The sequence below is a fragment of the Arachis ipaensis genome, chromosome B01 (genome assembly GCF_000816755.2).
Source record: "Arachis ipaensis cultivar K30076 chromosome B01, Araip1.1, whole genome shotgun sequence".
Classification (NCBI taxonomy): domain Eukaryota; kingdom Viridiplantae; phylum Streptophyta; class Magnoliopsida; order Fabales; family Fabaceae; genus Arachis; species Arachis ipaensis.
In genome coordinates this window covers 8,579,601-8,592,645 of record NC_029785.2, presented here as the reverse complement: position 1 = coordinate 8,592,645, position 13,045 = coordinate 8,579,601, and the positions used below count along the sequence as shown (strand labels likewise).

Sequence of the window (13,045 nt, the reverse complement as noted above, 5' to 3'; positions counted from 1 at the left end):
ATTTCATACCTTCAAACATTTGTGGTAATTTGTTCCTGGAATATTTAATGGAATTGTCTTCAACCTTTCTGTAAAATCTGTGAATAATTCTTCTGATATCCTTTCAAAATTGCTAGATAAATTTTCAATATCATATCCAAAATAATGCTTTGCAAAGAAGCGAAAGTTCATCTGCAACACAAGAATAATAAGATGGATCAATAATTTAGTTTTTCCGAAATAGTTTTAGCTAGCAAAATAATATATATGAAAAATTTTCTAAAATAAAAAATAAAAATTTTAAATTTTAAAATAAATTAGTTTAATTTTATTTGGAGTACTCTCTTTCGATATGCTTTTATTTTGTATGCAGATCATCCTAGAGTGTTTTGATTTTTCATATAACTATAAAAAATATTTTAATAAATAAAGCTGAATTCATTTGTTTTAAATTTTAAAATTTTTCTTTATTTTATTTTGAAAGAATTGCTCAATAATGTATATACCTTTGTTATAGATTGTTTAACATCAATTGATGTTTGAGTTGACCATTGATGCAAAGTCTTTATAAACATTTCTTCAAATTGAGAAATCAACTTTTCTCTTATGCATTCAGCACCAATATGATTTAAAGTGATGCTTCGAATGTACTTGTGGATGTTAGAGAAAGGTATTCTAAATCCATCAGATTGTCGAAAAATCTTAGTAGCAGGACCTGCCCATAATTCAACTAATTTACCTTCTTGCTGCATCAAGTAACTATTGAATTCAGAATCTGTTGATATCACAATTGGTTGACCAAATAAACTAGTTCGAAATATGGAACCAAATCTGTTGACAAAAAAATAATAAATAATTTATTAATAAATTAAATATGAATAAAAAAGATTAAAAAATTAGAATTTATAATTTGAAAAAATAAAAATATTTAGAATATAAATTAAGAAGACTAATATTAAAGGTTTTGGTTTTAAATTAGGCCAATGGGCTAAAACAATTAAATTAAACCCGTGTTTAACCTAAGCCCAAGGTATATAACCCCCAAACTTAGTGAATTCAGCATCTTCCCCCTTCAATAGAGAGAGACACGGTAGAGACACGGTAGAGGAAGAGAAAAGAGATGTGAGAGCTCAAAACCCTTGGCACTATTATCATCATTTTCATTTGTTCATAACTTTTGATCCAGAACTTCGATTGACAAGTCGTTTGCAGCCATTTGTCTCAAATCCCTCTTTAATTCTATCTAGGTATTATGGTAAGTAAACATGAAATCACTGTTCAGTTTTCCATTTCCTTTCAATTTGCAATTTTGGATTGAGTTGTTGAGGAATTTCGATTTTTTAAATGTTTAGGGAAGGTTCAACCTTGAGTTTTGATAGAGTTTCAGCCAAAGATTGCGTGAGATACAGTAAAAAAGCTTAACTCTCTTCATTATCCATAATTTTAAGTAAAACCCTAGCATAAATATTGAATAATTATTGTGATTAGATTGTGTGAATTATCTTGCCTTGTTGGAATTGGCCTTGGGGTTGATTTGTTATGGAGTTGAGTTGCGGATCAGAGTGGTGAGGTTTTGGTGGAGGTTGGAATTGTTGGAGAAGAATTTTTTGAGGTTGAAATCGCTATCATTAAGGTACATATCTTAATTTCGGATAGGCACCATGTAACACTATGTGAAAATCTATGTTAATTATCCCTAGATGGCATTGAATAAAAATAATTATTGTGAATGATTGATTCTTAGTGTGGATTTTGTGTTGGTTGATTATTGAAATGATGATGTGTATTAGCATGAATTTGAGTAATGATGCATATGTATGGTTGAATTAAAAAGTGTTGTGATATGTTCGCCTATGAAAGGCTAAGTGATGAGAATTGGGTCGGGGGTTGAGATAGGGTGTGATATTCCCTATTAGGTAAGTCATGGTAAGTGGTGATTGCCATGTGTAAATTGATTGCTAAACTAATGAGTTTTGGTTGAATTGAGAGTGTTGTATGTTGTTGTTGTGAATGAGTGTGTTTGAAAGAATGTGCTAAATGTGTTATGATTGGGTCGATTCGGCTTGAAATGGATATGGATTGATAAGTGAGTGTTTGAAGTGTTTAGAAATGGTATTGGAGTGAATTGTTGATTTGAATAATGAGGAGTTGGTTATATGATGAATTGTTAATTTGATTATTGATAGAAAACTTGTGAAATTGGAATGATTATGTTAGAACTTATTTGATTAGGTGTTCAATGGTTATAAGATGATGGATGAGTGTTGAAATGCATAGAAGAGGTTTTAGAATGGTTTGAACTAAGTTGGATTTGGAAATTTGTTGAAATGAGCCTTTTGTAAAACTTGGTAAAAATGAGTTTTTAATTAACTTTGACGGGCCATAATTTGGCGCTCAAAGTTTGAATTTCAATAAAATTTATCTAAAATTAAGGTGGTGATGAGACCTTTAAAATGGTTTAAGAATATTGGAAAAATTGAATTTTGTAGAGGAAGTTATGAATGATTAAAAATTTGAGGTTTAAGATCAATTCTAAGATTATACAGAAAACCAGAATTTCTGGTATGGGTGCCCACGCACAGTATGGTGCATGCGCACATGACAATGAGGAAAAATACTTGTGAGTAGCCACGAGAGGTATGTATATGCACGCTCAGGAATTTTTCAAGTTGTGCGTACGCACAAGGGTGATGCGTACGCACAAGTCTTATTTTCTCAATTAAACTCTGTTTTTGACTGTTTGGCTTTCCCAACAAGTTTGTAACTTTTCGTAACCCCCAATTAAGGTCCGATAACTAGTTTTTAGGCCCTGGAATAAGTGAGAGTATATTGAAGGTATTGAATTGAATTATTCTCGGATAAACGCTTGGTTAAATCGGATGACATGGTTACGGGGATGGTGATTCGTTCCACCCGTGATGAGGACGGTGATATTATCCCGCTCACGAGTTAATGAAGTTGATAATTGATAAAAGATAGGGATCAATGAACCTAAGCTTGATAAATTGATAACAAATTAGGAAGGTTGAGGATTCCCTTCAGACTATACATTTATATATGTGAATGGGGATTATAACGAGATTATGATTGAAAAGTGTGATATGCACTATATCCCAAGAGTATGGTGGATACTATATCCCGGAATGAATATGCGAGTTGAGGTTGAGGATTTTCTCTCTCGTGTTACGATTATAATTGAGAAGGCATTATGGTTGACGTTGTGAGGACGGTGGTGTTGTCTTGCTCACGTAAAGGTGAGTTGAGATTGAGAATTCTCTCTCTTACTATGATAGACAAGCTGAGATTGAGGATTTATTCTCTTGTTGCGGTGGACAAGTTTGAGGTTGAGGATTCCCCCTCTTGTTGCACTGGAGAGTTGGATAGAAGGTTGAGAATTCCATTTGATTCAATTCTATATTATTAATTCGAATTTTGGTTATGTTTAATTATGTTGAATTGAAATAAGTTTTGGATTGATATGGTGATGACGGTGGCTTTGTCCCGCTCACGTATAGGCAAGTTGAGATGATGATTTTCTTTCTTGCTGTGATAGATAAGCTGAGGTTGAGGATTTCCTCTCTTGTTGTGGTGGGCAAACAGGGTTGAGGATTCCCTCTCTTATTACATCAGAAAATTGAATGGAAAAAGTTGAGACTTCCTTTCGATTTAATTTCTGGCTGTGGCATGAACAAGCTAGGTTGAGAATTTTCTACCATTACATCACAATCTCTCTCTGATTGCGGAGGTTGAGGATTCCCTCCTGGAAGGTTGAGAATTCTCTTTGTGTAGAGAGACGATGTCCGGGTTAGCTACCGGGTGTGTCGGGTTCTTGCAGTTTATCCGACACGTGAGCTCATGGCTAGTAGGACAGGTATACATCATTTGCATTTATGTATATTTGATTGGGTGTGCATCTTGTATTTGAGTTGCCTTGTTGGTTAATTATGTCTATATGTTACCTGACCTAATTGCTTTATTTGTTCTCTTTACTTGTGTATTTCTTATATTGCTTTGTATGTGTTTGAATAATTGATAAATCTCTTATGCTGGCGGTGGTGATGCTGAGGGTTGTTACTAATGCGATGTATTGATATGGCTTGATGATGAAAATGAATTTAATTGAGATTAGTACTTCTTGGATAGATGCAAGGGTTATGGTTGCCCTACTTGCTCCAAATTAAGACAAAATATAGAGAATAATTGATATGAGATGAATGATGAGATGAGAGTTATAATTTTGAATCATAGCCAAGTTTGGTGAGTTGACAATCATTAGAGATTGAGATGATTAACAGATAAAAAAGAGATTATGGCAGTTTTGATTTAAGGCCGATGAATACATTGTTTAACTTAAAATTCTTTGTCTGTAACTATGAGAGAATTATTATTGTATTAAAGAATTTTATAAGTGAAGAGACAAGTAAAGGATAAACTAAAAGTATCTATTAGAGTTTAGTCTGTTTGGTTTAGAAAAGAACTCTAGGCTTGAACCTTGTGTTGATTGGAGTTTATGATTGCCTAGCGGGTTCATATCTTTTTATATAGTCTTTATTTGGAATTATTATCCTACTGAGAACCTTCGGGTTCTCACCCGTTGTTGGATTTTGTTTTCAGAAGCAGGACATGATGCACCTCTCTGAGTGCGCTGGAATCTTGATGAAGCTAAAACTTTACTTCCGGATTTATTTATATTTATGTAGTACTTTTCTCCACTTTTGATATATGTATATGTATATCCCTCTTAGAGGTTAATCTTTGGAGAAACAGGATTATGTTTTGTTTAACTTCTGGTTCTATAATATACTTTCTAGCCAGTCTTGTCTTCGCAGGTCGAGACTAGTATTGTTATGTATCTCCTTTTGAATCATATATATATATATATACTTGTCTTCGCAGGTCGAGACTAGTATTGTTATGTATCTCCTTTTGAATCATATATATATATATATATATATGTCTCATTCGTTTTGTTTACTGACACTTTATATCTTCAACGTTTCGAGTGTAATGCGATTATTTGTTTTCTCATCTTTTTTCATAGGCTCCTAGCTATATTATTATCTTCCAAATATATGTATGTACTTTTCTGTTTTAGAAGTCATAATATCTCACCACCTTTGATTTACGACTATAGCGTAAGGCTTTGCGTGGTAGGGTGTTACATCCTCTATATTCCTATTGACTGAAAATAGAGGAGACATGCTCAGTTGTATTTATGGGGAAAAAAGTAAACTCAAATATTAACAAATTAGCCTTTTTTTTTTAGGTTTTCTTACAAATGTACCATCTTTTTTCAAAATTCAATACTAAAATGTCATTCTTTTAAAATTATTTACTTAAACAATAAAATTAGGCATCTAAACATATTTTAAACCAAATTTTTAATCAAATTATCGCGTACTTTTTCTCCTTTGTACGTACGTAGATACTATTGCTTTCAAGCATATTTTTCTCATTTGTTATCGTTGTTGTTGTCGTCGTCACTGCTACTACCGCCATCATCATTGTCGCTGCCACCACCATTGTCGTCTTCCTTTTTCTCTTTTTTTCTTTGTTGTTTGATTTTTTTCTCTTCTTTTTTTTTCGACTCATCCTCTTTTATTATTATCATCATCATCATCATCGACTTCATCGTTTTCATTTTTTTCTTCTCTTATATATGTTTAGAAAACTAGAGCACAAAAATTTTAATGCACAATACAAAAATTTTGATACACAACACAGAAGTTTTAGTATACAACACAAATTTTAAAAGGACCACATGTCCAAAATATTGACATTTCTTGTCCATTTTCATGAAGGACAATGGCCCTTTGTCCAAAAAAAAAAAACACTTCGATCCTCAATCTTTTCATTTTAGGATAATACGACTCCTCTATTAAAAAACTTGTTAAATTGTAACAAAAATTAGTTTTGTAGGGATTTTATTTATAATTTGTGGGAGTTTTAAATTGTTTATTCAAGATCGCAGAGGCTTAGCGGGAGCAACGACTTGCCCACGATGTCATTTGGTCAAGGAAGATATTCTTCACGGTTTTAGAGATTGTTTTAAAACTCAGTCAGTTTGGCGTATTTTGGGCATCAGCAGAAGGTCAAGTGATCTGGATAAGGACTTCGTATGTTGGATTAGGTCTAATTTTTTTCAGATGATTAGCAGGATCGTAATAATGATGTATTCAATAGGAATGATTCTTGGAGCGCCTTTAAGGTTGCGCTTTTTATAAAGCATGCAACCAAGAATTTTTCCGTTGTTTTGATGTCGAAAAAACCATAAACTCACTACAAGAAAAAGGCCTGTCGGCACACTTTTGCGAGGGTGGCCACTGATTTGTGATTTGGCCACGCTTTTTTTGCCACGCTTGAAAAGCGTAAGCGTGGCCATAGAGGGAAATCGACACGCTTTTACGAGGGTAGCCACTTATTTGAAATTTGGCCACGCTTTTTTATTGCCACGCTTGAAAAACGTGGCCATAGAGGGAAATCGGCATGCTTTTACAAGGGTGGCCACTGATTTGAAATTTAGCCACACTTTTTTTGTCACGCTTAAAAAGCGTGGCCATAGAGGGAAATCGGCACGCTTTAAAAGCGTGGCTATACTGTGTTTATTTTGACACCGTAAAAAAACATGCCGATAGAGTTCCCTCCCCTAAAATTTAGTTTCCGACTTATTTTTTTCCACACTTTACTTTTTTCTCCAAGTTTTCAAATTTTAACCCTAAAATTAATAACAACAACACACTAGTTTCTTATTGTTACCAAATTCACTTTTAACCCTAAACATACAGCACCGTCACTTCATCTTCACTCTTGAACCCTTAGCTTCCTTCGTCGTTCATCATTGAGCTTCATCGCACCCAGCAGCCTTCATCGCCATCATCGTCATCTTCATCACTGCCCTTCATCTCACCCAGCCTTCATCGCCTTCGTCGCACCCAGCCTTCATCGCCGTAATCGTCATCTTTGCCGTTCATTACAGTGGTCTTCCTCGAGCTTGCCGTCGCCGTCACTGTCAGTAGTCGTTGTCTTCCTCGATGCTACTTTGAATGGCTTTTCCTTGAAAGGTTCAGAAAACCCTAACCTCTATCACGCCGCCATCTATCTCACCGTCGCCACCCTTCGCGCTCAAGATCGCAACCAGGTTCGTCCTTGAATGTCATTCCTCTTGCTGTTTTGCTTGTCGTCCCTCTCGCCGTTCCGCTCGAAAAGCTGCTCGCCTCTGTCTCGCGGTTCTGCTTGCCGTGTTGCTCGAAGGTTAGTGCTCAGTTGTGCTCCATCTTCATTTTTTAAAATGCTCCATTTAGAATCAATCAAGAAAATTGGATGATTATTGAATGTTTTCTGCTGTTAACTTTTTATTGAATTGATTAGTGATTAGCTATTGCTGTGCTGCTGGTTCAATTTGTAAAATAGATGATTATTGAATGTTTTCTGCTGTTTTATTGATTAGTGATTAGCTCTTGCTGTGCTGCTGTTTTAATTTGTAATCAAGAAAAATGGATGATTATTGAATGTTTTCTGTTGTTTTATTGAATTGATTAGTGGGTAGTTCTTGTGATAGTGATAGTAACATATTGAAGGGTTCCAACAACAAATCAAAAGAACTTAAGATCATCAAATTTCTTTGACCTAGTAGAGAGTAATTGTAGTGAAGATATCATAGAAGTAGGCATAGAACTAGCCTTACTCATGCCAAGCTTGGACAACAAATTTTTAATATATTTTGGTTTTGTGAGAGATGAAGCCGTCCAAATTTCATTCTTTGTACCTCTATTCCAAGAAATAAGACAAAACACCATGATCTTTCAAAGTAAAGGTATTATTAAGTTTCTAAATCATTTCTACCAATCTAGCTTTATGTTCTTGTATAGAACCATCAAGTAGTCTTTTGATTATAAAAACCCATTTCCACCCTATTATTTTAGCATTTCCAGGTCTAGGAACCAAGGTCCAGGTGTGAGTTCTCATCAAGGTTTTGAACTCTTCTTGCATTTCTTGTTTCCAATTAAGAATAAGCAAAGCAACAATGATAAATTTTGGTACTTCTAAATTATTAGTAGTGTTAACAATGGTATGTAGAACTCTAGTATTCAAACAACACTCCTTTTATTGGATGATTTTTGCTATTTTCTGCTGTTTTAACTAATGTGCAATATTAGAAAATAGAAAAATAGCTATCATTTATTCCTTTTTATACTATTTTAATATATTTTTTTAACGTCGTGCTGTTGTTCATATTATGCTTTGCATACTACTTGCAATCTAATTGACTTGAAAACTGAACACGATAAACTAATTTTTAGTATTGGATCAGATTTTTTTGGGGTCAATATATGAAAAATTTGGGACATAATGGAGTAGCATTTTTTTTCTTCAAATTAAGAGTGACACTCTTGACGGGGAATATAGGGTTTTTTCCCCTCTATTCATAATCATGAATAAATAGTTCTGTCAATTTAATTTCATCCCTTGTGTAATTCGCTTTAAAAGTAAAGTCCCACATGATTTGATTAGTCTTTTGCATTGTATTTTTTTAATTCTCTTTGCTCTAAGTTAGCTATTTTAGGTTGTTGTATTTATCATGATTCTTCTATTTGGAACTTGTAATGCTATATGCTAGGCAATTATTTGACTTCAAAGAGAAATTTTGTTTTTCTCAAGAGCATAAATGGATCAAGCATTGTTTTGTTTTAGGTTTATGCAATTTATGCATCCTTGCTGAGCCTTTATTTTCATTTACTTCCTTCATTACAGAGTTCACAGGATCAAGGAGACACGGTCGATTTTCAGGACCCTTAATATCTCAAATGCATACCGTCCATGAGATCTTAGAAAGACATGAGCGACACATACGGCGTACTGTCCGGCGATCGTGGTTTCAGAAAGGTATTAATAGCATTTTCAAGCTGATAGTTACAATACAAAACTGCAGTATGTTGTGTAGTTGTGTAGTTGTGCTTAGACTTGTTGAAATCATTATTAAATGAAGATAAAATGGTTGAGTGTGTTTTCATGGCATTTCTTTTAAACTTGTTGCACGTAAGAAGAATGGAAAGTAAAGAATATAAAATCCTCAAGTGCTACAAAAATGATAGAAGTCTTCCAAGAGGGCCATCTTTCTCTAAAGCCCAATGCTGTGAGCTACAAGATTCAGTAGCATGAGTTTTTGCCTATAAACCGCAAAATTCAATATTATGTTTGGATTATTGATATTTATTTTTTAATTTTTTTTATTTTCTACACAAAAAATGACAAAGAGATGGAATAAGTTAATGACTTCTAATAAGTTTTTTATGTATTGATATTTTTTTATCCCAATGTATTTTATAACTACTTTGGTTATAAGAGATTGATATAGCTAATTTGGTTTGAATTTTATTAATGTAATATTAATTTTTGTTAATTAATTTTTTTAAATGATATTCACAAATTTTTGTTAATTTTTTTTATTGTTTTTGGAGTGCATTAGAGTACGTGTAAAAGCACATGTCAGATTTTTTTTTAATTTGATAGGGATATAGCTACGCTTTAAAAGCGTGGCAATAGGTCTATGTTTCTTTGACTATTGGCACGCTTTAAAAGCGACACCATATCTTTTGCTATTGGCACGCTTCAAAAGCGTAGCTATAGCTTTCACTTTTCGGTACGCTTCTAAAGCATGCCGATAGATTAATACATATGACCACGCTTTTAAGCGTGGCAAGAGTTGAAAGCGTGGCAAAAAGCGTGCCGATAGATCTACAAAAGCGTGGCAATAAAGCAACTGGTACGCTAACGGATGTGACCCTTTTAAAAGCGTGCCGATAGCTAAAAAAACATGGCGAAAAGCTGTCAACACCCTTTTTAGCACTTTTCGATACGCTTTAAAAACGTGGCAGAAAACTTATTTTCTTGTAGTGACTCAAATTGTGTCTCTTTTTCACGGAATCTTTCTCTTATTTCTGTGATTAAATTAAACTGCATGCTAGTGTCTTGCATTCCCAGCACCGAGCTAGTTTTGGGATTGAGGTTTTAGAAAAATTATCTGACATGGGCTGTTTAGATGCCTATTGTATTAGGTGAGTTCTATGATGTAGAAAGAAGATTCTTTCTATACCTGTATGTGTTTGTTGTCAAAATTATTATAAGACAAGTGTCGAGAGAGAATATCATTAAAGACATTTTCTGTCATTTAAAGTTCTTATGCAGATTATGTTAAGGCCTACAACACAGGTGATGATTAGATATTTTGACTAATTAATTTTTTCATTATAACTAATTTATAGATATGATACTGGACTGATTGAAATTTTTTTGTAATGGCCCAATAGCTCATTTACAAATTAAACCCTTATTGTACATCATAACTAAAATAATAACCTTTTCACATTTCATATTTCAAATCATTCTTCAATAATAATAATAATAATAATAAGAAGAACGATAAGTTATTTATTAAAATGAATATTGTCACTTTTATATATTAACTAATTAATAAAGATCAACTAGACTATTATCGATATTTATTATTAGATACATTATGATATTATTTATTTATATAATTATTTAGCTCATTTTTCTTGCCACTTTGGTTACAATTTTTTTTGTTTTTGTATTTTTGTATTTTTAATTTTAATTCATTCATAAAATTATAAAATAATAAATATTTTAACAAAAACTGATGTTTTTAAAAATAAACTTTATAAAAAGTTCTAATAAATTATTATTTACTTCATATTCCTAATATTTGAATAAAAATTAACATATTAAAATTATAATATAAACCTTTTAAATTTTATTTTATTTTATTTATTTTAAATTCATGAATAAAATAATTTAGTATTTAGAGTTTAGTGTTATTTAGTTTAGGATTTGATGAAGAATGTTTTACGTTTAAAATTAGATTGATTAGAGTTAGGATTGGATGGTTTAGGATTTATGATTAAGAAATTAAGATTTGTGATTTTTTATTTAGAGTTTAGAGTTAGATGGTTTAAGATTTTGATTTTGATTTTTTGTGATTTTGATGAAATTTTATTTTTCATCATAATATATGTTTTACATGATGATATTAATTTAGTTATTAATTCATTTAATAAATATTAATGAAGTAATTTGTTAACGGAATTTTTCATAATTTTTTTGGTTAATTGTTAATTTACATACATAAATTCAATTATGATATAATTAGTTATGCTAATGTAATTTACGAATTTATGTGTAGATTAGTTGTGAATGTGAAAAAAATATTTAATTAATTATTATTTAATTTGTTATTATTTAGTTTACTAGTAAATAGTATTGAAATAAAGATGGCAAGATCCAGTGAGTAGTTAAAAATTTAAAAATTATTATTTTTTGGATTAGAATGATTATTTAAATATTGTCCAAATCAATTTATAACAAAAAACTATATTTAATGCTTACCACAAATGTTAGATTTATCGGATAATTTTTTTTACGCACATCATCATCATCATCATCATCATCATCATCATTGAAAATATAAAATGTGAAAAAGTTATTTTGGTCATGATGTATGGCAATAGAATTTAATTTGTAGATGAGTTATTGGGCCATTATTAAAACATTTCAACAAGCTCAGTATCATTTTTATAAATTAGTCACAATGAACAAAATTAATTAGTTAAAATACTTAGCTATCATGTGTTGTGGGGCTCCACCTATTCTGCATAAAAGCTTCAAATTGCAGAAAATGTCTTCAATCATACTCTCTTTCTGGACACTTGTCTCATAGTAATGTTGACAACAAAAATATACAGTTATAGAAAGAATCTTCTTTCTACATTATAGAACTCACCATTGTATTATTACCTAAGATGTTTTCCGTGGCAATGCAAATATTATTGATAAAATCTAACAGATTAGAAGCAGGAGATGCACAGTGAGCTTGGCGTTTATCCAGAATGTCTTGGTTTTTTATTATTATTATTATTATTATTATTATTATTATTATTATTATTATTATTATTATTATTATTATTATTATTATTATTATTATTATTATTATTATTATTATTATTGGTTGTGTACTACGTGAGAGGCACCTTTGCAGACAGCATATTCAGCACCTTCTTTAATGAAGACGCTTTTTGAATTAATGTAACTTATTATTTTCGCTGCCCGCAAAAATACCTCCCAATCAACATGAAAAAAAGTTGTTTTTTTCCCTTCATCTTTATAATGATAGCGGTATATAACTACATATATAAAAGTAAAGACTGTAGGAGTCTAATAAGACCCATAAAATGCACTGGTAAGAAATCTTAAAACATCATCTAATAAATAAATTTATGTATTTAAATTACAAGTCAAGTAATAAGTTCAAAAAATAGCTACTTCATAAATTTGTATGTGACTGAACATTAGTTTTTACATTCATACTGCCTAAAAACTAAATCCAAACTTTTTGACATTATTATAAAAATATAAAATAAAAACTTTAGCCAACCTACATTTCATTAAGTTGAATTTTGTTCTGAATAAGTTAGTACATACCTCTGGATTCTCTTTGTGATGAAAGGGTGAATGTCCAAAGAATAACTTGGAATCATGAACTGAAGGGTCTCTCCAATGAATGGAAAACCCATTGAACCAGGCGGAAGAGAAGATCTATTTCTGAATTTTGGGTCTGTAAGAATAATAATCCAATGAAATACATAGATCACTAACACAGCCACAATACACAATCCCATCAGTATCCACATTATTCCTTGATTTGTGTCCACGCTTTCTTACAAGATTTAATTGCACTTGTATTTATAAGTGAAAAAATAAGGACCAACATACATGTGCTAAAAATTAAACAAACACCATTATTACTAATCAATCCTATGTGCCAACCGTTAGCTTAATAGCTAAGCTATAAATGCATGCATGTTTGAAAAGGACAATAGTAAAGAGAAAATAAAGGTTAGGGGAGAGATACTTTTTATAAATATTCATCAATATTTTAGTTTAAATATAAAGATAAAGATAGTTCATTTTTTTAGTTTTATATAGGTGGCTAATCTTTTATGTTTTTTTATGTATGACTCCGTACGTAACGGGATTCAAGAAAGAAACAGAC

The 13,045-nt window shown here is 31.6% G+C and overlaps 1 protein-coding gene and 1 long non-coding RNA gene across 3 annotated transcripts in view; one reads left to right on the top strand and one right to left on the bottom strand.

The window, feature by feature from the left end:
• The window catches only part of LOC107619015 (cytochrome P450 87A3), a 19,408-nt gene extending 6,655 nt beyond the window's left edge, over window positions 1-12,753 (bottom strand). The window contains exons 1-3 of one of the 2 annotated variants that reach the window (XM_021117115.1): window positions 12,475-12,753; window positions 486-810; window positions 10-171 (exon numbers count right to left, since the gene is read on the bottom strand). In XM_021117115.1, the coding sequence (XP_020972774.1) occupies window positions 10-171; window positions 486-810; window positions 12,475-12,683 (696 nt within the window). In that variant the 5' untranslated portion in view covers window positions 12,684-12,753. The remainder of the gene's footprint in view (window positions 1-9; window positions 172-485; window positions 811-12,474) is intronic. The other variant, XM_016321256.2, reaches the window with a different exon arrangement.
• Window positions 963-4,878, top strand: LOC110269339. The gene is made up of 2 exons (XR_002358286.1): window positions 963-1,234; window positions 4,594-4,878. It is a non-coding gene; the product is annotated as an uncharacterized LOC110269339 (long non-coding RNA).